We start from the raw sequence: 23,973 nt of genomic DNA on the forward strand, positions 1-23,973 counted from the left end.
TTCATGAAAAGGATACGTTCGTTCTCCTGTCATTTCATTTCATTTTTGGTTTCATTCGTGCATTCATTCACCCCGTCCCTGGCTTTTGACCAGGCTCCACCAACCTACAAGGTAATACTCGAGTATACCGAAACGTTCACCCAAGTTCCTAGTCGCCCGACCGAGTCCGCTTCTGGCTCGAGACGACCGGTAACAAGGGGCAATGGCCAGTTCAACCCAAAAGGCTTACATTCATGCGCAAGTAGCATTTAATCATTAATCATTGAAAATTTCATATTTATTAGGTCGAGTGCGATAAAGTACACACTCGCCTAGAAAACTCGTTTTAACAATCATTGAAAGCAAAATCATAATAACAAGACACTGATATGCAAGCACGCATGATATGTAAGAAACAGTTCCAAAATTAACTTTGAAAACAGTTCCAAAAGTAAATAATGCGGGAAAGCGGTTCAAAAGTAAATTGGAAACAGTCAAAAGTAAATAATGCAAGAAACGGTTCATAAATAATTTTAGAAATAGTTTGAGGTCACTCACCTCCACGGCTCTGAAACCATCCATCATATAGCATTGCCTTGCTCAAATCCAAGTCTTAGATCACAAACCCCAATGCAACAAGTCCCTTCAAAGTTCGGACAGCACTTCCTCTAAATTTGCTAACTTTTCCAGCCATCATGGCTTCATTATATCCTCAGCCAGTCCCAAAGGTACACACACAACAACAAATTCATCCAATAGCCATTCAACAAGCTCCAAGTAGTACTAGTTACAAGTCAAGCTAGGGAAAAGTCCGGAAATGAAAATTATAGCACAAAACCAGAAAATAGTTTTGACGTCATTTTGCGATAATGGTACCAAAGGCGCTACGATGGTCGGATGAAGGTGCAAGACCCACCGTTTCGAAGCTAAGAACCAGGGCTACAACAATGTAGAAGGTCACTCAGTCCAAATCCCAGCACAACTAAGTCAAATATGCCAAATAACAAACCAGAACCGTAATTGCAGGTTTACAAATTACACTATGCTGTAATCAGTACAACTCAGTCTAAACAGGTCCAAATGTAGAAATTCCAAAGGCATATGGTAGCTAGGACATCAAGATACATTTCATCAGAAGACCTCAACACCCAAATCCAAAACAATTCCAGTCAAAACAACCCAATTACAGGCGCAGTTCGGCCATCCTGAAACCCAGAACAGCAATAGTAAATTTGACATTTCTCACTCTACACTACTCCAAATGACCTGAAATTTTACAGGCACCTCAAACACATCAATACATACAACTTTCATGTTTTAAGAAAATGTCAATTCGGCCTCTAACCATATGATCCCAAAACCGGACAGAAAGGGGGTTATGAAACCCTAACTTTTCACATTTCCTTCCAAACCCAAAATTGGTTGCAATTACCAATCATTTACATCCACTAGAGTCATAACCCCTCATTACCAACCATCATAAATAACCACAACATCATGATCACATTAAACCAGAAAATTCCTCAATAAAATGAAAACTTTACCAATTCATCTCAAACCAAGAAACAAACCACAAATTTCAGCACTTTAGCCACCACTAGGCACAAATTAAGCATCATTAAGTATAGGAGGAAGTGTAATCACCACTTACCTAGTAAACAAGAGAGAAGGAGTTGTAGAACACCTTAACTTCCTTAAAAACTTCACCAAACAACTTACTAGCACCTAATGGAGGGATTTTATGGAGTAGAAACTAGTTTATGTGATTGTTTTTGGAAGATTGAGCTAAATGGAAGCTAAAATGTTGAAGAGTTTCTTTCTTCTTTGCTCAAGAGAGAACCGGCCATGGAGAGAAGAAAAGAGTGAATTTTAGTGATTTTTGTGAGATATTTAACTCAATTGCAAAAAGTCAAAAAGGATGAATAGTTGTCTTAGGCTTCAACCACTCACAAAGTGACACGTGTCACTTCATTAAATGTATTTCTATCCTTTTGTTTCCTCTCACATCAATCACATCTCATCCTCCACTTATCTCTTAACACCCGATAAATTTCACCCAATATCCGGAACTTAACCTTATTGGCCGAATTTTTTCGAACTTTCGCACTAGTGGGTCCCACGTCCGATATATACTCTTAATTTCTCAAAACCTATTTGATACTAGAAAAATCATCCAAAAACTATATCTGCTCCTTAAAAATATCTAGAAAATTTCCCTACTAAAGAAAACGCAGAAAACAAGCCATTAAATAAATAAAACCCTAGAAAATGGGAAAAGTACGGGTTCTCATACTTATACTTTTCGGGGCGTCACAATCTCCCCTCCTTAAAAGAATGTCGTCCTCAACATTCCATCTTGTACCAATCAAGTCGAGACATCCCGCAAGAATCACTAAAAACCAAACCCACAGTCCGGCATCCTAAACTTCAAGCCTAGGATACACTACAGAGATCTGAAACCTAAGCTCTGATACCAACTGTCACGGCCATGGAGGAGAAGAAAAGAGTGAATTTTAGTGATTTTTGTGAGATATTTAACTCAATTGCAAAAAGTCAAAAAGGGTGAATAGTTGTCTTAGGCTTCAACCACTCACAAAGTGACACGTGTCACTTCATTAAATGTATTTCTATCCTTTTGTTTCCTCTCACATCAATCACATCTCATCCTCCACTTATCTCTTAACACCCGATAAATTTCACCCAGTATCCGGAACTTAACCTTATTGGCCGAATTTTTCCGAACTTTCGCACTAGTGGGTCCCACGTCCGATATATACTCTTAATTTCTCAAAACCTATTTGATACTAGAAAAATCATCCAAAAACTATATCTGCTCCTTAAAAATATCTAGAAAATTTCCCTACTAAAGAAAACACAGAAAACAAGCCATTAAATAAATAAAACCCTAGAAAATGGGAAAAGTACGGGTTCTCACACTTATACTTTTCGGGGCGTCACAATCTCTGAACAGTATTGTTGGAATTAAAAAGGTTCACAAAATTTTGATTAATCCATTTATGAGGTTATACTTCTTTTGAGAAATTTCTGAATGCCTTTGTGATGCAACATAAAAACATTTGCGGTTTAACCCCTCAAATCAAAGTTTAATGGCTAAGGGATACGTTCACTATTTCAACGAACTTGGTGCACTAAGTAGTACTAGTAAAACTGTTTGATAATTTAAATACTTTTAGAGCTTATTGAAATATTTGAGAAAATACGTGATAAGAATATTCATGTATGATAGATATGTAGTTAAGCCTTGTTTGGACAGCAATTTTTCTTCGCTATATTTTCCGTAAACACATTTCTCTATCACATTTTTACTTCACATATATCAAATTGTTACGATAATTTTTCCACAAAAAATATAGGAAAATGCAATCTAAACAAGGCCTTAGTTTTATGCATAGATAATTTATATTATTAATATATATATATTCATAAAATTTCTGCTAGAACACGAGCCCGTTTAATTTTGAATTGCTATTTTTAAGAATATTTTTAGAAAAATATATTTTAACAATTTAATACATATGAGATAAAAAGGTAGTTGATAGACGTGTTTATGTAAAAATGTAATATTTTGTATTAATTTTTTTTCCGAACCAAAAACTACGAGAAAATGAGAGTGTTGGGTTTCCATGAGGTGAATAGTATTAGTGCATCCTTTTGTAATTGCCAAAATGTGCGGGGTTGAAATGTAATTTACTCAAACGTAAGTAAGAAAGAAGAAACCCCGTTTGATGCTTCGTTCTTGCCACTTCCCTTCCCCAAAACGAGAAGAGAAACATACCCCCGGGGCATTCATCACTGATCCAATCGCAACACTCACTCCGCTGAGAGAAATCATTTCCCTCTTTATATTTCGTTTCCCTCTGCAGCAGCAGCGGCGGCAGCAACTTCTCTGGTAAGTTATCGACTTGTACCTAGTGTATAACATCTTCCTAATTAAGCCAATTCTATCTTTTTTCTTTTTAATTTAAAGCTGGATCTTGCTGAATTACTTTTTAGATCTGGGGTTTTTGATACTCCGATCTGTTCATGATTCTTCAGTCGTTGCTACATCTTGCACCAAATTCGATTAATTTCACTCACTAGTTTCTACAACTCGTGTTAATTGGTCCTTGCATTCTTTGGATCAATGCCTTCTCAGTGCGTGATATTGCATTGCAAGCTTTTCGTTGGTCATCCGTTTATGTTCGTTAAATTATCTGGATTGATCTTTTGTTCGTTGTTTTCGCTGAGTTTTAGCTGGTTTGGTGTTTCAGAGGTGAAACAGGAACCATTTCCGAGAATTTGAACCTGTGGAGGCCGGAATTCGAGAGGATCAAAATGGTAATCCGTGCTGCAAAGATTAGGATTAGCTTTTTTTGTTGCATATATTACCACTTGAATTGGAGATCATAAACTTATGTGCCCCTTAATATCTGATATGCATATATTGGGTTTTCTCATGATTTTCTCCCTCAATTTTTTTTCTTAATTATGCCTTTTTGCGTGTGTTGATGCAGGTGGTTTTAGCAGCTTCCATCATAAGTAAATCTGGCAAACGTAAGCTCCATATTCAATTTAGATTTCTTATTTCTCTGTGCAATTATGTTGATTATTTTGTGTTTTGTTTCTAAGCTTGTGAAGCAAAAAGGGAAAATGTACTTGGAGATTTCTGCTTTGATTGTGTACTGTTTGACTATTTGTTAAATTCAATTGAGATTAGGGAAAAAGTAGTGGTTTTGTTAAGGCTTTGTTGATTAGGGAAGTGCATATGATTAGTCCTGATATTTGCATGGAAACGTTGATATCAATACGTATATGAATTTAATTCAGATATAAATTTTCACAGAAATTCCAAAAAGCACTAGAGGATTGTTGGGGATAAACTCTGAAAGTTGAGAATAGTGGATCTGCTAGTAATAAATGAAAAGGGAAAATATATGGATGCTCGGGCTTGGTGCAATACAAACACCCGATTCTTGAAAGTGTTAGTTTGTGGCATCCTAGGAACCCACACCAAATCCAGTCATTTTGCTCTATAATTTTTGGACTAGAATACCGAACAAAAGGAAGTTCTCTAGAAGGACAGCCCAACATGCACCTCTTAGAAATGGAAGAGAATATTTTGCCAAAAAACCCGAGAAGAGAGAAATTTGTGCTTTGCTCTTTTTTTTTTGTGAAAAAGAAATATTTGGTGGGATTTTGCATGCATTATTTCTTATGATTCCTTAATTGTTACTCCTTGGAGTAATTGTTTGTTGGGATATGTATGTTGGAACCTACTAAGCTACAACGATATTGAAGCATCAACTGATCTTTTCATGCATCATGAGCCATCTTTTATTTTCTATGTACAATCTTTTATCTGGGCTTGGACTTAATTATGTATTTTAATGTGTTTTGATCTCTTTTCGCATATTATATTTTTGTTTAATCTAAATTGTGATGTGGCTCTAACAGCATTGGTGTCAAGGCAATTTGTTGATATGTCACGCATAAGAATTGAGGGATACCTTGCAGCATTCCCAAAATTGGTTGGAATTGGGAAGCAACACACCTATGTTGAGACTGAAAATGTGCGATATGTCTACCAGCCAATTGAGTCTCTCTACTTGCTGCTTGTAACAAACAAACAGAGCAACATTCTTGAAGATTTGGATACCCTGAGGCTGCTCTCTAAACTTGTATCCTTTCTGCACATTCAGTTTGCTTCTAAATTTTATTGAAAAATGGAAAGTTAAGGGATAATGTTTGATCTCATGTTAAATCTGATTTTCTATTGTAAGTGTTTCTTTCATTTTGCATTGATCTGAGTTAGATGGAAGTTTTGTCAACCATCATGCTTCCAGAATCGATATAAATGGATACAAAAGAAGACATTGGTTTATTAAGCTTATTCCTTAACAATTTATTAGGTCCCTGAATATTCTTATTCCCTTGATGAAGAAGGAATTTGCAAGACAGCATTTGAGCTTATTTTTGCCTTTGATGAAGCCATCTCTCTTGGGCACAAGGAAAATGTTACTGTTGCACAAGTCAAGCAGTATTGTGAGATGGAAAGTCATGAGGAGCGATTGCACAAGTTGGTCTTGCAGAGCAAGATCAATGACACCAAGGATGTCATGAAGCGCAAAGCTAGTGAGATTGATAAAAGCAAGGTAATGCGCGGAATTCAAGTCTTCTCATGTTTTTATATGCCTTTGTTATATATAGTTGTTGTTGTTTTTCGTACACACTGCCTAAAAGTTGTAATATACATTCTGCAGATTGAAAAGAATAGAGGTGAGAGAGGAGGTTTTATGCCTTTGCAATCAATGTCATCTGGTAGAATTGATTCTGGCTTTGGAAGTGATACGAGTTTGCCTGGTACTGGAGGTGGTTATGGAAGTTCATCTGGTTTTGGACTGACCACAGATATTGATTCTTTCTCTACTAAGTCAAAAGGTATGTGTTTATTTGACTTATGACTAAAAATGGCACTGTTTGTTTAACTGTGTTCTATAAGTTGTTTCAAATTTTATAGGCGGAAGCGACCATTTAATGAGGTCTAAATGCTCTCATGGCGGTCTAATGTAAATACCTGTGATTGAGTTTACTTTTAGTTTCCTATTGAAGCTGGAATCTGCATTGCATCTTTAGGTTTATGTTGTGCCTATAATACTTGAAAAAGTTATGTACAGCACATGGGCTGTGGAGGGTAAGATATTTACTGATTGTATAAAGTTATTCTTGTTCATGATTAAACATGTTTGAAAGCACTCTGAGAATGCATTGTGGCTCCATTTGTGCCTCCATATCGAGAATTGAGTATCAAGAATGTTATTTAATTCAGAACAGGACAATTTTTACTTTTACTCATGTTTATTTATTTTTGTTTAAAATGAGGACGAAAACTTTTTTAGAATAGAATGGTGTTGGACCATACATATCTAACTGCTTTATTGTTTCAAGGTAGGATATAGTTTGTTGATCATAATGCTATTTTTATGATCAGGTCGTCCAGCTGCATCAGCTACAGCTCCACCAAAAGGCCTTGGAATGCAGCTAGGTAAAACACAAAGGACCAACCAATTTTTGGAGTCTCTTAAAGCTGAAGGTGAAGTTATTGTTGAGGATGTGAGACCCACTGTTGGTCAGTCCAAACCTGTTGCTCCACCACCAACTGATCCCGTAACATTGAATGCTGAAGAAAAGCTTAACGTGACACTGAAACGTGACGGTGGTATCAGCAACTTTGATGTTCAGGGTACCTTGTCTCTTCAAATTCTTAATCAAGATGATGGACATATCCAAGTGCAGGTTTTCCCCTCACCTTCCATTCTTCTCTCTCTCTCACACACGCACATCACTGTTCTTGCTCTGAGACCAAATCCATTTATAGAAACCGCTGTTTCAAATCCTGTATCTGGATGAATGAATGTCCTCAATGCTATGCCCTCAGAGGATGAAAATTCTTCCAATTTTCTTTGTCTTCTTAAGAATAAAATTTTGTGATTCAATTTGGAAGAAGTCAAATGTTTTTCTCATTATTCTAATATTTTATTCTTTTATTTTTAGTAGTTTTCTCTGAACAACGAAAATGGAGGCATTATAGCGGTATGACATGGTTTTTCTTTGCTTCTTCCATCCCATAGTAGGGGATTACTTGCAGTTTCTGTGAACTGCTGAATGCTTGGATTTCATTTCTTCTGTGAAACTTTTGCTGCCCCTCTATTCTATTTAAGGAGATGAAGTTGATTCCTCCAATATGATTTCATTAGTTGAGCTGAAGTTTTTTGACAAAGCTTAGATGGCTTTGGGTATCTGGTAATCCAGGTCGTTTTGTGTTATAATTGTAATAGGCATGCTAATTCAATTGTGTAATTTTCAGGTTGAAACTGGAGGAAATCCAGCAATTCTTTTCAAAACACATCCTAACATTAACAAGGAGTTGTTTAACAATGAAAATATCCTTGGACTGAAAGATCCATCTCGCCCATTTCCGACTGGCCAATCTGGTGATGGTGTTAGTCTTCTGAAGTGGAGAATGCAAAGTGGAGATGAGTCTTTGGTGCCATTGTCAAGTAAGCTAGTGGATTTGTGATCTGTACTTGTTTCTTATGTGATTACTAATTTGCTGTGTTCTTGATTTCTGCCTCAATCTTATTTCAGTAAACTGCTGGCCTTCTGTTTCTGGGAATGAGACCTATGTGAATATCGAGTATGAAGCTTTTTCATTGTTTGATCTTCAAAATGTTGTGATCTCTGTGCCACTTCCAGCCCTAAGAGAAGCTCCTAGTGTCCGACAGGTTGATGGTGATTGGAGGTGAGGTTTTATGGGTTATATGTTGAAGTAAAAACTCATTAGTTCCTCGTCAGTTGGACCTTTCTTCCTGGAGATTGAAGCTTATAGAGTCCTTATTCTGTAGGCATAGGTCTCATATCTTTTGTGGTTTAGCAATAGAATGGTTGCCACTTCTTCTATACTGGAGCATATGCTGCATTTCTTGCTTGCTTCCATGCAGTGTAGCATGTCTTTATGTATCTATGGTATGTTTTGGAAGTTGTTGATCTACTCAGAATTGAGTGAACTGTGCAGAGTTCTGTGAAGAGTTGTAGCCCGAGTCTTCTGAATTTTGAGTTTTTATTTCTGACAGCTTTGGATCCTTGCTGCACAAACTGATGTGATGCTAGTTGTTCCAGAATTGTAGATTGTAGACAACATAGTCTGCATCTTCAGAAAACTGGAACAACTAAAAGCAAGTGAAGTTACTGGACATAATATTCTGTTCATGCGAGAAGATTGAGCTTAAATAACTCTCTCTCTCTCTCTCTCTATCGAATGGGTATCTAGCTTAATTTTTTATAATGAGATGGTATGCGGCCTCTTCAAGTAGCTTTTTTATGTTGCATCTTCCAAAAGGGGAAAAGTGGGTTTGCATTTAAGTTATTCATACACTGCCTAGGTTTAAGTGGTAGCTGTGAAATAGCATTTTAATATTCATTTAATGCTTATTTGCAGGTTTGATTCCAGAAATTCTGTTTTGGAGTGGTCTATTGTGCTCATTGATAATTCAAACCGCAGGTCTGTTTGATTTGGAATCTTATCCTTTTAACCTAAACTACAGTTGGCATTTTTATTCTGAATTGATTGCATGTGATCTTGGCAGTGGATCTATGGAATTTGTGGTTCCCCCAGCAGATCCAGCATCCTTTTTCCCAATTTCTGTGCGTTTTACTGCTGCAAGCACATTTAGTGACTTGAAGGTTTGCTTTCGCTTCATTTTCTGTGTCTTAACATATGAAGATGATATTTAAAGAGGACACGTGTGAAAAAAAGGTTATACTGCCTCCTCAGAGACCTATGGCATCTCCTGAATTAATTTTTGGCGTGCATTACAAACACTAACTTCAAATACTCTGTAAATACCCACCCTTCTGTATTTTGCCTGGTAATGCCCTTGACTAGTAGCCTGCCTACATTTTCCGCACAGGGGTTTTCATATTTGGTGCAGTAAGATATGATAAGATCTTTATCTATCTGAAGAACCAGTTTTATTTAAGTTTGCCGATTTTGTTATGTATCTAGAGATTTTCTCAGTAATGGATTGGCAAACCAGAAAAGTTGAGATTTGCTTTGTGTGGTTTGATAGATACACATTCGATTTTCTAGATGTACCCCTTGCTAGTCTTTGATATACTATGCCTTCAACACAGTGCTAAAATGAGAAAGAGCTTGAATCTGAATGTGTTTTTTAGGCACAACATGACCTTATTTATGGAGAGTTAACCCCTTTGAGAGAGAGAGGAATCTATGCTCTGCAATTTAAAGCTACAGTTTTTGTGCATGTCATTTTTCCACCTTGATGCTTGATTGGCATGTGTAAAGATATTTTCTGTGCTTAGACACCTAGAAGGTTCATAAATCTAGTGTTTTCTAATCCACTCCTGCATCATATACCCAGAATTTGGGGCTCTCTCCTTGTTAAGACTTGACCATTTTGTTGAGTAGTATTTGTTTCCTGAGTATATGCAATCGTAAAAATTTTGCAGGTTGCCAATATTTTGCCACTGGGAGGTGGACCCGCTCCTAAATTTTCTCAGAGAACACTGCTAACTACAGAGACTTACCAAGTGGTTTGATCAAATAGATGCCGTCCGTGATGGTCAAAAAACTTAATCTGCCAATAGTTTCAGAAATTTTTTGTGTTCTGAATTCAGAAAGCAATTGTCTGTATGCTTTTCTTTGTTTTGTTTTCTCGTTTGGTTGAAATTTTGGGACGAGTTCTTCAGGTTCACATTATTGTTATACTGCGAATAGCTTGATCCTTTAGCAAACCTTTTCTTTCGCTTATAAGAATTTTTTTTTCGTTTTTCCAGAAGTAATTTACTTTTGCTAAGCCCACAAGCCCTGTTATATTAGACCTGTTTGCTCCCCACCCCCCTTTTTGTTAATAAAAAAAATAGTTTTAACATCCACCGTGACCACAATCTACTTCACTAACCGTCAAAGCCAACTAACATGTCTCTAGAAGAGACAATTCTTGGAAATGATAGACTCCTACATTTGGTTGCTAGACAACACAAAAAATTTAACAGTTAAAACGTGTGGAAGGTTTCAAAAGTAAAATCCACCCGCCATAAAATATGAGGATTAAGCAGATGTTGACCAAAAATTCCATTCTAGCAAAAGATAACCTCGACGCAGAACTCAAATTCATCTCATTCGCTCCTAAAATGATCCATCTAAAGGATGGTTTCACACCAACAATTAGCAGTTGCCTTTCTAGTACAGCATTTACTAGTATCATACCAGTATACATACACCCCTTAACTCTCTCCAGTGCAGTACTGTACTCCTCCTCCCACATATCAATATCATCTCGCCACCTCAAATTCCTTCATAATCATAAATTCATAACCCTTCTGGACTTTCGCCAACAGAAGAGAGCAAAAGAAAGAAAATGAATGGATATTCCAAGTTGATTCTTGTCAACAGCAAATCAAGATCCATTGATTTTTCAGATCTTAGTGCCATTGATTTAACTCTCTCTCGTCAAACCCAAAATGTCCACGAAAACATTCCTCCTAGTCCTACTAGTGAATCTGATGATCAAGATACCGACACCGTCGACCGCCAAGACCACGATCAGTCCCCTCCAATTCCAAAGCAGCAGCAGCAGCAGAAGCAGAAGCAGGATGAAGATGAACATCAAGCAGCCTGCAGTAGTGTCGGTGCAAAGTACTTGAGCAACAACCGTTCAGTTTCCTCAGCTACTTCATCCCAGAGGTTCAAGTTGGAAAGGGAAAGAATCACAACAACAAAGAGAGGAATACAATCAGCACTGAGGAGAGCTTTCTCAACGAGAAGATCCTCAACGCCTTCAGTCTCTCATGAGAAGTATTGCAGGATCCACGACCAATGTGTTGCGATCCTACTTGATGATGATGACGTCGATGAAGATGTTTTTGAAGCCATGGAAGACAATAACGTTACGAGTACGAACTCAATAGGATCTCCGGAGAAGAAGAAATTTGGGATCTTGAAAGCCTGTAAGCGTATTCTTGGATTCTAGTACTACCAATAATAATTAAGCCATGAAATGTATGAGCTACAGATGAATCTGCTAATTCATCTTTCTTTTTCTGCCAGGATTTTGTTTAATTACTTTGGTTTTACAAAGTATTACTAGTTTTTTTCCTTCTCCTCTTTCTTTTTCCTCCTACCTCATTTTGGATTGCAAGCTTTGTTTATTTTGCAAGTTTGTTTAACTGCATGAGAGTAAATAAGATTAATCCATCTGGGCTAGTAACTATTCTTTGCATCTTGCCTCCTCTAGTAGTAAACAATGGAGTAGGACCAAGATATGGAAAAAAAACCAAAGAGGAAGCTCCCATGGTTCGTCGTATGAAGAATAGTAAACTTGAGCTGCTATGAAACATTTCCTTTTGACCTAGAGTAGTTCTTCTTACGATTCTCCATGTTGTTTTATGATAAGAATATAAATAATTGTGCATGAATGCCACACCTGACATCTTTCACTATAAAACTATATGGCTCATAACATCAAATAGTTGAAAAATGTGACTATTATTAGCCTTCGGAAGCGGTGAGAGTAGGGTTGTAATCGAACCGAGCTGCTCGGTCAAAAGTTTGACTCGAACTCGGTCAAACCGAGTTCGAGTCGAGCTCGAGCAGCTCGATAAGGCTATCGAGTCGAGCTCGAGCATCCAGAAGAGATGCTCGGAGGCTCGACGAGCCTTATCGAGCATATTAATTTTAATTATTTAATATATTATTATTAAAATTATATATATTATTTAATATATAAAATTACCATTATACCCAAAAAAATTGTCGAATTTACGAAATGTTTCAAATTATATAAAAATTTTAAAAGGGCAATAATGACTTTTCACTCAAAAATTATCAAGAAAATGAAATTTAATAATTCGATCTCGATAGAGCTCGATAAGGCTCGAATGCTCGAATGGACTCGAGCCCACGAGTCGAGCTCGAGTATTGAGAGCAAGTTTCGAGCTCGAGCTCGAGCTCCAATAATACTACTCGCTCGAGCTCGAGCACCCCTATCTCTATGTCGAGTTGAGCTCGAGTATGGCGATACTCGGGCTCGACTCGACTCGACTCGATTACAACCCTAAGTGAGAGCATACCTAAACAACTCTTTTTTTTTTTTTTTTTACGTGCCTTGGAACTTATGCTTGACCCCTTAATTGTTGCAAGAATAGTCGGCGAGCATGCTTTTACCGCGTAAAGAAAACAGTAAAAAGAAACTGGTGGTGGGTAATTTGGGACTTCACAAGTTACTAGTTTCTATAATAATCCATATATGTACATGCATGCTTTTTAGTACAAGATCTAAATCTAGAACACTTTTTCAGTTATCCACCAGGGAGGGACAAAAGTCCCTCTTCGAGTGCAGGGGTAAGAGTTTCGAAACCCTTTGCTTGCATTTTCCATTAGGAAAAGATCCACTTTTTGTCCCTAAATTTTGAGTTAGGGACATATTTTATTTCCAAATTTTTAGATGCACTACATTTAGTATATGAATTAATTATTTTTTGTCACATTTAGTCCAAAAATGGTAAATTGCTTAATTTGAATGTAGAAAGTCACGTGTTTTGCACGTGGCCATTAAGTAAAAACAATTTCTCAATCAAAGTCAACGGCCATGTCAGCCTTCTCCGTCCAAATTGAATATTTAACCGTTTTTGGACTAAATGTTGCCCAAAATAATTAATTCATATACTAAATGTAGTGCGTCTAAAAATTAGGAAACGAGATGTGTCCCTAACTTAAAGTTTAAAGACAAAAAGTGGATTTTCCCTTTTCCATTAAGGATTTCCTAGGAGATAGTTTAATTCTTTTTTTCGAATCCTCACAATAGTTTAATTTCCTTCGAATTCTCAATAGTTTAATTGGGTTCATTCCCATCCTCCTCCCCCCTCCTCCCCTGCAGGTATAAGACCAATTATAAAAATGTGTACTAAAAATAGAAAATGGAACACTTCATGATCTAAATTCCATACGATATGGCCTGCCTCACTCAAACAAGAGTCTAAATGGTCCTACTTCACGCTTGAGATGATTGAATTATTCCAACATAAGACAACTGAAAATAGACATACACAGCCCAAATAGTATAAGTATACTGTCCCCTTTTTATGTACATTTCTAAAAGTTTTACCTCCTAACTGGATACTATAAAATACAGCCTGGGCTACTGAGATTTGTTGATTACATTTGCACTATGGATTTACAGACTTTGTTAGTACATGCAAGTTTCTTACCACTTGTTGAAATGTCACTCACATCTTAGAGCCCCCAAAACTAATTAAGTAAAGTATGCTTAGACATGGGCCGGGTTTGTTTGGATTGTGTTTTATTTCCCCAATTTTATCTGCTTACATCATTATTACAATTTTCAATACACATTTTTATCTTCCCAATTACCTTTTTATCTCACACACATCACATCACAAAAAGTGCTACAGTAAAATATTCCAAATAAAACACAATCCAAACAATCGTCCATAAATATCCGAGGGGTATTTGGTCCGTGTGGAGATGAGATGTCGACCATGTGGTTATATTGGAGGCAAAAAAAAATTTCATAAAATTCGGGGCCACCAATGTTGGAAGAATTATTTCTGGACCTTATGAAAACGAAATATAATGATGAGTGATTTATGTAGTAGTACTATTTTTCTGCTCTATTTGCCAAATAGGTTGGTGGGGTGACTGGTGAGGTCTCGTCCTTCAATATCATGCCCTGCATTACTTGAATCAGAACAAAACAAAGCATTAAAGAGAGAGAGAGAGAGAGAGAGACGGTCAATTATTCAGTAGTGATCTGATGAATGTAGAATTAATTATTCGATTTGCTGAGAATTAAATCTCTCGATTAGAGGACGTGGCATTATAATCCAAGAAAGAAAGACGGAGAGAATCACTTGGACTGACTTCTATAAGCACGTGTAAATGGCAGTGAGTTGTTGGATTTTATTTTTGCCCTTTTTGGAGAGTTGACGACCTTTATGTAAATGGCGTATAAGAAATTTACAATGTAACGGTCAACTTTTTCCTCTCTGGGATGTCCACAGCAAGTTTTTTGAATCGGTGCGGACTTCAATTCAATGTCTACATCATATTGGAGTTCAGCAAAATCCAACCCTTCTTTGATAGCTTTCGGGTCATGGATATTATTTGAACCGGCTCCTGCTCCAATGGTTGTATGAGCAAGGGGAAACGTATTATCTAACCAAATTCGAGGCATCACTCTCTAATTTCCAAATTTTTAAAACAAAAAAAAAAATCTCTAATTTCCAAATAATACTGGGTTTGTCGTTGGGCCGTATTTAGAGCAGACTGGAGCCCATCATCACTCATCCAATGCTGCTGGGCCCAGATCGATGACTGCAAATCCAGTAATCTATTATTGTCTTCTTGCTCCTTATCTTCTCTCCCTCTCTTTCTCCAGGCCAAGCTTCTTTGTTTATTTTGATAAGTACAGCTTTGTTGGTTTTTTTTTTGGTTTTATAATTCTCTTTAATATTTCACCATCCCAAGCCCTACCCAATTAAAATAACAAAATCTAAAATATTGTGTGGCCAATGTATATGTGCAATCCGGATTTTATACAGACTACATTTGTCCTTGTTTTGCTTCTATAATGATACTATATGTCTTTATCATATTTTTGTACTTTACGAAGACTTTGAGCAATCTTGGACTAAACCATTCTCACGCAATTCTATTATCTTTTTCTACCATGAAATGGAAGTCAAACTTTTCGTTTCTTTTTTGTGATTGGACCCAAAATCCTAGTAAAATTTTTTCATGAATTCGTTTGGATTAAAGATCATTTGGGAAAAAAAAAAAAAAAGTTATTAGGGACACATTGTAACACTTTTCGTAATAGGAATAAACTCATTGATAGGAATTTTGTCTTAATCATTTTTCGCAAAGCTACACCTAACACTTGGTTGTAAAATAAATTACTAAACATTTTCGTGGCAAGTGTATTTATTATTATTTTTTTTGCGCAAGTTCTTGCCCATAGCTTATGTGGTGGGTTCATTTTTTTTTTTAAACTTAAATGTGGTGGATTTAATTGAACAATTTGGAGCATCACATTGCTTAAATGTTACTTACCATATATAGTTGGAGATATGAACGAGTCTAATCAAACAAAATATCTTCAAGTTTGATTATTTATTTTGACAAACTTAAAATTATGTTTAAGTTCAACATATTTATTTATCAAATCTAATTCAAACAAAGTTTTTATCAAGTAGAATTCAAGCCAAGTTTGGAATAGTTTAAATTTTACATAAAAATTTCAAAATCTCTTCTAATCAAGCCAAACTCTATCTATATCTAGTCAAAGTTTAAAACTTTACCACACAAAGATGTTCGTTCATGTTTGGCTTTGATCAGCAAGAATCCAAACACGAAAGCACTCTTATCAAGTCGAACTTAATTCAGCAAGAATCCAAACACGAAAGCACTCTTATCAAGTCGAACTTAATTCTTCTGAATAGCTTGGTTCGAATTTTGCCATCTAATATACACGTGTCAATTTTGGTCCCTTTCAATAGGATGATATGAGTGTGACATTAGATCGAACCGAATTTCCATGTCATCAAAGAAAGAAAGGAAGGAAGGTAGGATTGGACAACTAATGATGGATGCAGCGTACTTATCCTGCCTATAATGTTTGTTTTTCCATGTCATCATCGTACTAATAAAATCAAGAATTAGAGAAATGATCCGATCTCGTGACACGTCGATTATGGAAACGGTGGGAATCACGGGCTGCCCGAGTTTCATTTCACCATGAGACAATGGGGCGAAATCTGTGGTGTCAAGTGTGTGTGCAAATTGCAACGAGTATAATTTACAGCCCATTGGCATCCTTTCAAAATGAGGGAAAATTATAACACCCCACATTCCCATTTCCCTCATCATCCCTTGTTCTTGTCAATCACTATCTAAAAACTCATATCTTTTTTTTTTTTTGTACATATTGTACATATCATTCGTTATTACTACGTAGGTGGTAAAGTTATAATATTCTGGGTGGCCTTTGTTTTTGTCGATATCAAAATTATTATTATATTCTGAGGGAATATAAAAAAAAAAATTAATTTCAAGAAAATGTCAACAGAAGAAGGTTTGGTTATGGTGGTGGAGGATAGCATCAGCTGTGGTTCAGCACCAGGGTCTGCCCCTGGTTCCCCAAAGAATAGGGTCAAGTTTCTGTGCAGCCATGGTGGCAAAATCCTTCCCAGGCCAGCAGATGGTCACCTCAAATATGTTGGGGGTGAGACCCGCGTCATCTCTGTCTCTCGAGATATCAAATTCTCAGGTTCCAAACTTCTTTTATTCATATCTTCCCACGTTCGTTGTCTCATGTGTCATGAGGATGAATTGACAGCCTTTAGCAGTATAATAAGCTTCACTACATGAATGACTGCAAATTTTCATTCTGCCCTTTGATTTTCTTGATAAAAATTGACTCTTTCTGCTTGGGATGATATTTGGCGTTTCAAATATAGCAATTGAATTGTTTGGCAGTTGAACCATGCAAAATATTGGACTAAAATTCTCATCATCATAAATAAACGTCCCTCCCGGGGTTGAAATTAATGCCAAAAGATGAGATGTGAATCTTGGCCTCTCGAGTACTCTGGAACCTATTATTGATGTATTTGCGTTTTTCCTTTTTTTTTTTTTTAATGTGATGCCGACCGACTGAATAGAACTTATGAAGAAGCTCACATACCTAATCGAAGAAGAGATGGTGCTCAAATATCAGTTGGTCCAGGAGGATCTTGATGCCCTGGTTTCGGTGAAGACTGATGAGGACCTGAAGCACATGTTCAGCGAACATGACCGGTATGAAAGTGCAGGGTCCCCGAGGCTTCGAGCCTTCCTCTTCCCGGCAAACCCTGTTGTGGTGGAGAATTACGCGGACGCTATTGCAGTCGAGCAGCGATACATTGATGCGATCAATGGCATTGTTCGCGCCCCGCCCTCATCAGGCACTAAGCTGCATCACCCAACTCTGACTGTACATCCTGCCCCTGGGGCTTCCTTTGGCATATCTTCTGCCTGCTCTTCCCCAAGATCACCTGAGAGCTGCAACACCGATGGAAATGCCCATGAACCCATGCTCCAGAGCAGCTATCACAGCACCCGAATGCATATGCACAGGGTCCAGAGCTCACCCACTGTCTGCAACCTTACCGGTCTTCAGCAGCAGAACAGTGCTTCTGGTCTTCAGCTGTATCCTCAGAATTACTACCAAACCATCAGGCAAGGCTTTCACCAGGGCTATCAATATCCTAGCAAACCACCTGCTGATGGCCATAAATGTGCGGGACCGGAAAGGCTGATCTCGGTTAGATCTGTTGGTCGGGCGGAAGGCACAAGATACCAGGTGGATCACGGTACCCCCTACTACCAATCGGCCCCCAGGCACACCAGAGGCGGTGGGTGCTGCTCCAAATGCCTGCATTATGATGAATATGGTGCTGCTTTGGAGAAAAGAATGGAAAGAGGAAGTAGTCTCTCTCCCAGCCCAATTCCCCTCAGTCCTCGCCAGGGCCACATTTTCGTCAAACCATGGGATGCTGCAATAGGGGGTGAGAGCTGATCAATTGACTCCACAGTGGACCTGGTATTACCAGCTTTGGGGTTCAAGAAACTGCTAGTCTCCCACCCACTCTGCACTCACAATCTGGGTTTCAATCTCACCACTCTGCTGCAAAAACTCATCGCCAGTCGTACATTGATTTATTTATTTTTTTTTTTAAAAAAAGAAAACCCCCAATCTTGTATGTCACTAATTATACATCAGTCCTATTATCTGGAACTTGTACACGGCTTTCTTCTCCGAATCAGAAGGCAAGTATCTCTGTTTACTCGAAGCAGCTGCACCGGCACATAGCTAAAGTAAACAGACAGCTTTGGTACGTAATCCCGCTGAAGCTATAAAGCAACATTTCTCATGAATCAAACAGAGAGCGGACAATGCAGGTGCAATTCCACTTGAACCGAGGCCGGTCGTTGACATTTTTTAACAGGACCGTTGCCACTTAAAAGCCATAAGCTCCGCTCAATCGTAAGCAATTATATGTTATTCGTGAGAACGATATTTATCCCTGAGTTTAAAATTTAACTTTGACAGAGGGCCTGGTTGGGAAATGGAGGAAGCCATGCTGCCATAAAAAATTCCAGACGCCCAAAGAAAAATCAATAGTAAATTAACCCACAATTAAAGGAAATGGTACGAGTGCAACACATGTGCCAATTATAGGCACTAGGTTTGTTTTCAAACACAAAAAGGCCATTTGAAGATACTATCAAAATTGTCAACTTTCCTGCTACCTAAAATTCCCAACGTTTCACTACATAGAAGTGGAGACAATCTCAACCTCAGCGTAACAGAATAAAAATTCGTTGCACAGCATTAAACCCTTTTAAGAACTGCGCACAAATACATTTAAACCATCAGCGCCAACTTTTCTATGTATTTCACTGTCAAAAATACCATTACTGAATACTTTTGTTACCTCTATATTAAATCCTAATAAGATATCCTTCTCAAGCCCCCTGACACGAACAAGTTTCCGCAAACGCTAGGACCGTTTCCACAAATTCACGCCTTATACACATTCCAAGGCTTGTAAAGGTTGGAGAGAGGGGCTGGGAGACCATAAAGTGAAAATGAGCTCAGGATCAATGTTCCTTTTTTAAGGCTCACTTGCTGTCAGTAAAATCAGCATCAATGACGTCTCCATCATTACCCTTTCCTGAAGGCCCAGGTTCAGTGCCTGGTGCTGCACCAGCATCAGGTGACTCACCAGGCTTGCCATAGACTGAACTACCAAGTTTCATTACTTCCTGGTTAAGTGCAGCCATAGCATCTTTGATGGCCTGGGTTGAGTCACCTGAGATTGCATCCTTGAGTTCCCCAACTTTCGCCTCAACCTGCTCTTTTACTGCTGCAGGAACCTTGTCACCAAATTCCTTCAGCTGCTTCTCAGTCTGGTATACAATAGAATCTGCCTGATTCTTTGTGTCTATGGCATCCCTCTTCTCCTTGTCCTCCCTGGAAAACTTTTCAGCTTCTTTAACCATTCTGTCCACCTGTATAAATTCACGCAGGACGTAACAAATTCTCAGCTTAAGGTGCAACAAGTAGATTAGATTTTACAAAAAAGAAAAGGCTGCTTTTCTATTGCATGCCTCAGCAATCGAATACATGGAGATTTACAGTCTTAACAAATTCTCAGCTACATGAGATGACTTGTACATTCAGGAGCCATACCTCATCACCGGGCAACGTGCTGGCACCTGTGATGGTGATATCTTGCTTCTTCCCACTGCCTTTATCAACTGCAGCGACAGAAAGAATTCCATTTGCATCAATGTCAAATTTAACTTCAATTTGAGGAACTCCTCGTGGGGCAGGTGGTATCCCATCCAGACGGAAGCTGCCTAATGATTTGTTGTCCCTTACAAACTCTCTTTCACCTTGAAGGACATTGATTTCAACACTAGTCTGGCCATCAGCAGCTGTTGAGAAAACCTCTGATTTTGATGTGGGAAGGGTTGTATTTCTTGGAATGATTTTTGTCATCACACCACCAAGAGTTTCTAACCCCAGAGACAAAGGCGTTACATCCAGAAGTACAATATCACTGACATCTCCAGCCAAAACACCAGCCTAGTATAAACAAATTAATTATGTCTCAGGCAAACGAGTGGCAAAGACAAATTAAAAAAGATAAACATAATTGAAATCAAGCTCTGGCTTTGACACAGAGTAAGTTTACTAAGTTGCGTCATATTTAGAAGGGCAAATTGAAGAGAAAAAGGAACTGTTACATCTCTAAGTAGCAGTAAATCACACCTGCACAGCAGCTCCAAGAGCAACAACTTCATCAGGATTGACTGTCACGTTAGGATCCTTTCCAGTCAGTTTCTTGACAACCTCCTGAACAGCAGGAATACGTGTTGACCCACCAACAAGGATCACCTCATCTATATCACTAAAAGAAAGCTTTGCATCGCTCAGGGAATTCTGAACTGGTCGTTTTAGCCTGATAAAGAAAGGAATAGGATAATTTCAGGTATGCCAGCTGTTAAGAAAAGCAGAAGGTGACTTGGTTATAGAATAATGATATAGAGAAGAAGCCTCAACGACCTTTTCATACCTATCAAGCAAATCTGAGCAAAGCTCCTCAAATTTTGCACGACCAAGAGTGGTTTCTATGTGTTTGGGACCATCTGCCGTGGCTGTAATGAAAGGCAAACTGCCACAAAAAAGAAATGTACTTGCTATGATATAATACCAAAATATTTAAGAGGATATAGAGGGCATCAGAAAATATTGGTACCTGATGTTTGTTTGTGTTAAAGATGACAGTTCCATCTTAGCCTTTTCAGCTGTTTCAGTTAAACGCTGAAGAGCTTGTTTGTCCTTCAGAAGATCTATCCCTTCATCCTTCTTAAAATTATCAGCAAGCCAATCCACAATTCTCTGCACAACATAATTTATTAAATGATGATTCCCCAGCAGCAAATACAACTAAAGATATTAGTCGAAAGTAAGATAACATTTTCTTTTATGTGGGATTTGGATGAACATAGAAAACTCATCAAACAGTTTTAAATCAACAGAGAGAGAGAGAGAGAGAGAGGATACCAACCTTGTCAAAATCATCACCACCAAGATGAGTATCTCCAGAAGTTGAAAGAACCTCAAATACTCCATCACCAACTTCAAGAACTACAACCAAAGCAATGGCAAAAGGAGTTATAGAAAGTTGCATTTTGGAGAAGAAGACAATCTGTTTAGACATTTATACAGAGTACATGAGCTGAGGATGAGAGATAATACAAATAGCCACTTGGAAGGAAATAAAGTCACAGAAGCAGCAAAAGTGGGCAAATTCTTAATAAAAATGAAAGCTTTTACCAAGAATATAGCCACTCCACATGATATCAAGAGACAGTGTATAACCAATCACAACAACAGACACTTGGTACCTGAGACATCAAATGTGCCACCTCCTAGGTCAAAAACTAGAATAGTTTCGTTGTTCTTCTTTTCAAAACCGTAAGCCAACGAGGCAGCGGTAGGTTCATTTATAATTCGAAGAACCTCCAAGCCAGCAATTCGACCAGCATCTTTTGTTGCTGTTCTCTGAGAATCATTAAAGTATGCTGGAACTGTAACCACAGCTTTAGTAACCTTGTCATTCAAAAACTTTGAGGCATCATCAACAAGCTTTCTCAAAACCTAAATCAGGAAATATAGAAAATCAGCAATAGACCAAAATCAGTAAAGCAATAAAAGACAAAAACTCAAAGGCACAGTATTTTTGAAATTCAAATCCTCCAAAACTGTCTTTTGACTAGAACAAACTACAGAATTCAAGCTTTTCTTGCCACCTCAGCTTGCATTTGAAATGCTCAACTTCGGAATATCCACTTCTTCATTCACCAATTGAGCACATACATTCCACCTTCATCTCAGAACAAAGCTCGTCAAATCATTCAGCTACTACAGCTTCTATATGTCAGCTGAACTATAGCTGACTTTATCATGTCCCCTTACCTAAAATCACCTCATTTGCACAATCAAATTCATAGACACACACCCACAAACCCCAAAGATAAAGTAATAATCCTGCATACAACAACAACAACAGCAATAACAATAAAATTAACATTCCCCTCCCCCCCACCCCTACTTCAAAAGTGGCCTTCATTTAAGAATCCAACAATAGTTCACCCTACGATACACATGCTCTAAACAAAATTCACCGCACTGTTATCGTTATCCTCAAAACCTGAAAGCATCCAAAGAATTTAAGAGTCCAATATGAGAACTGAACCACGTATCAGTTCAACTGTATTCAATAGTTTAAGCAACCCAGGGTTTAACAACGTACACATATCAATGTGTACCTGAGCAGAAATTTCTTCAGCAGCAAACATTTTGCCGATAGCAGGGCACTCGAGCTTGACATTTCCATTCTCATCCCTCACCACAACGTACGAAACTTGCTTAGACTCCTCGTCCACCTCCGACATTTTCCTTCCGATAAACCTCTTGACCGAGAAGAAAGTATTCTCGGGATTCACGACAGCCTGGCGCTTAGCAATTTGACCAACAAGCCGATCCCCATTCTTAGCATAGGCCACCACGGACGGCGTCGTCCGCTGCCCTTCGGCATTCGTCACAATAGTCGGCTTACCCCCCTCCATCGCCGCCACCGCCGAGTTGGTCGTCCCGAGGTCAATCCCCACCACTTTCTCCGCCACCACCCGCAGCGGGGCGGTGTTGTACCTCCGGCTGCTGCTATTCCTGGCATACTTGAGTTTGACTCCAAAATCTGACCTGTTTCTGAAGTTTATGGATTGACCGTAGAAGAGGGTTTTAGAGGGTTTGTTTGGGGTTTGGTTCGCTGATGAGAAACGAGCAGAAGAACCACCGAGAGCGTGAATTTGAGCAGTTGAGGAGGCCATTACTTCTGCCAAAGTTCTCAACTTTATTCAAACCCTAACCCTAGAAAGTGGTGCGAGCGGGACGCGCGGGGAAGAGGGTGGGGCGCTGGGGAAGGAGAAGGAAAATGGAGAGAGAACGGAGCCTTTGAGGTGAAGAAGAAGATAAGGGGTTTACAAGGGGTTGAGGGACTTTTTCTTTTTTCCTTTTCTTTTTACTTTGTTGAGAGGAGGGTTAGGTAGGAGACAGATGGAAGATTCTGGAATTCTCTTTTCCTTTTTCTTTTTTTTTTGGGGAGGATTTAGTAATTTTTGGTGAGACTGACATCAGGAAAAAGAGTTGATTTTGATTGGACGGTTTGTTCAATTGTTTGGGCCTATCGACCAATTTTTTTTTTTTTTTGTGTCTCTATTCTATACTACCTCCTATACTAGTTTATTTTAAGAGGGAGAGTCCAACCGAGTCTATTGGAAAATTGATTGAGATTGAATTACTATTGAATTAGACGAGTGCATTCCGTATGAATTTAAGTTAATTAAAATGGCAAATCACATATAGTGATAAGTGGTAGAGACAAGGTTTGGGCCTATCGACCAATTGGGTCCCATCAATATATGAGGATTGTTCTAAATTCATACAGGTGTGTGGTTCACCAGTCTGGTCTGATAGTGGTTCAGTACCCATCAGATTTTCTCGACTCAGTTGAACCACACCCTAGAGTAGTAGGAGTAGATTGGAATAAGTTAGATGTGTCGTTACGATAAAAAAAAAGTTCTTATGATTGCCACTTTTCTTGATGTATTAAAATTTGTGCTTAATTGTATAGTAAAAAATTAAAGGAAAAATAATTTAAAATATCTCTCACATTTTATCAAATAAATTTCTTCATTCCTCACTTTTAAAATGTTAATTTTCTATTCATTACAAATTCAAATTCATAAAACTTGATCCCAACCTAAGTTTTCAACCACTTTTT

At 38.1% G+C, this 23,973-nt stretch overlaps 3 protein-coding genes across 3 annotated transcripts; 2 read left to right on the forward strand and 1 right to left on the reverse strand.

Annotated features, from left to right (window-relative positions):
- The first annotated feature begins 3,744 nt into the window (after positions 1-3,744).
- Positions 3,745-10,338, forward strand: LOC113761820 (coatomer subunit delta-like). The gene is made up of 12 exons (XM_027304965.1): positions 3,745-3,889; positions 4,251-4,317; positions 4,494-4,533; positions 5,434-5,657; positions 5,889-6,131; positions 6,240-6,417; positions 6,968-7,272; positions 7,844-8,036; positions 8,125-8,278; positions 8,975-9,037; positions 9,123-9,219; positions 10,006-10,338. Exons 2-12 carry the CDS (start codon positions 4,315-4,317, stop codon positions 10,093-10,095), a joined length of 1,590 nt encoding a protein of 529 aa, XP_027160766.1. The 5' UTR covers positions 3,745-3,889; positions 4,251-4,314; the 3' UTR covers positions 10,096-10,338.
- A 6,228-nt stretch (positions 10,339-16,566) lies between these two features.
- Positions 16,567-18,402, forward strand: LOC113762568. Its single transcript, XM_027306071.1, has 2 exons — positions 16,567-16,844; positions 17,239-18,402. The coding sequence occupies exons 1-2, from the start codon at positions 16,634-16,636 to the stop codon at positions 18,132-18,134; spliced, it is 1,107 nt and encodes a 368-aa protein (XP_027161872.1). The 5' UTR covers positions 16,567-16,633; the 3' UTR covers positions 18,135-18,402.
- A 327-nt stretch (positions 18,403-18,729) lies between these two features.
- Positions 18,730-23,184, reverse strand: LOC113761109 (stromal 70 kDa heat shock-related protein, chloroplastic-like). The gene is made up of 8 exons (XM_027303954.1): positions 22,460-23,184; positions 21,536-21,788; positions 21,196-21,275; positions 20,884-21,026; positions 20,701-20,799; positions 20,397-20,586; positions 19,812-20,210; positions 18,730-19,630 (listed from the first exon to the last, which is right to left on the reverse strand). The coding sequence occupies exons 1-8, from the start codon at positions 23,018-23,020 to the stop codon at positions 19,241-19,243; spliced, it is 2,115 nt and encodes a 704-aa protein (XP_027159755.1). The 5' UTR covers positions 23,021-23,184; the 3' UTR covers positions 18,730-19,240.
- Positions 23,185-23,973: the final 789 nt, after the last annotated feature.

Source organism: Coffea eugenioides, chromosome 2 (assembly GCF_003713205.1).
Source record: "Coffea eugenioides isolate CCC68of chromosome 2, Ceug_1.0, whole genome shotgun sequence".
Taxonomy (NCBI): Eukaryota; Viridiplantae; Streptophyta; class Magnoliopsida; order Gentianales; family Rubiaceae; genus Coffea; species Coffea eugenioides.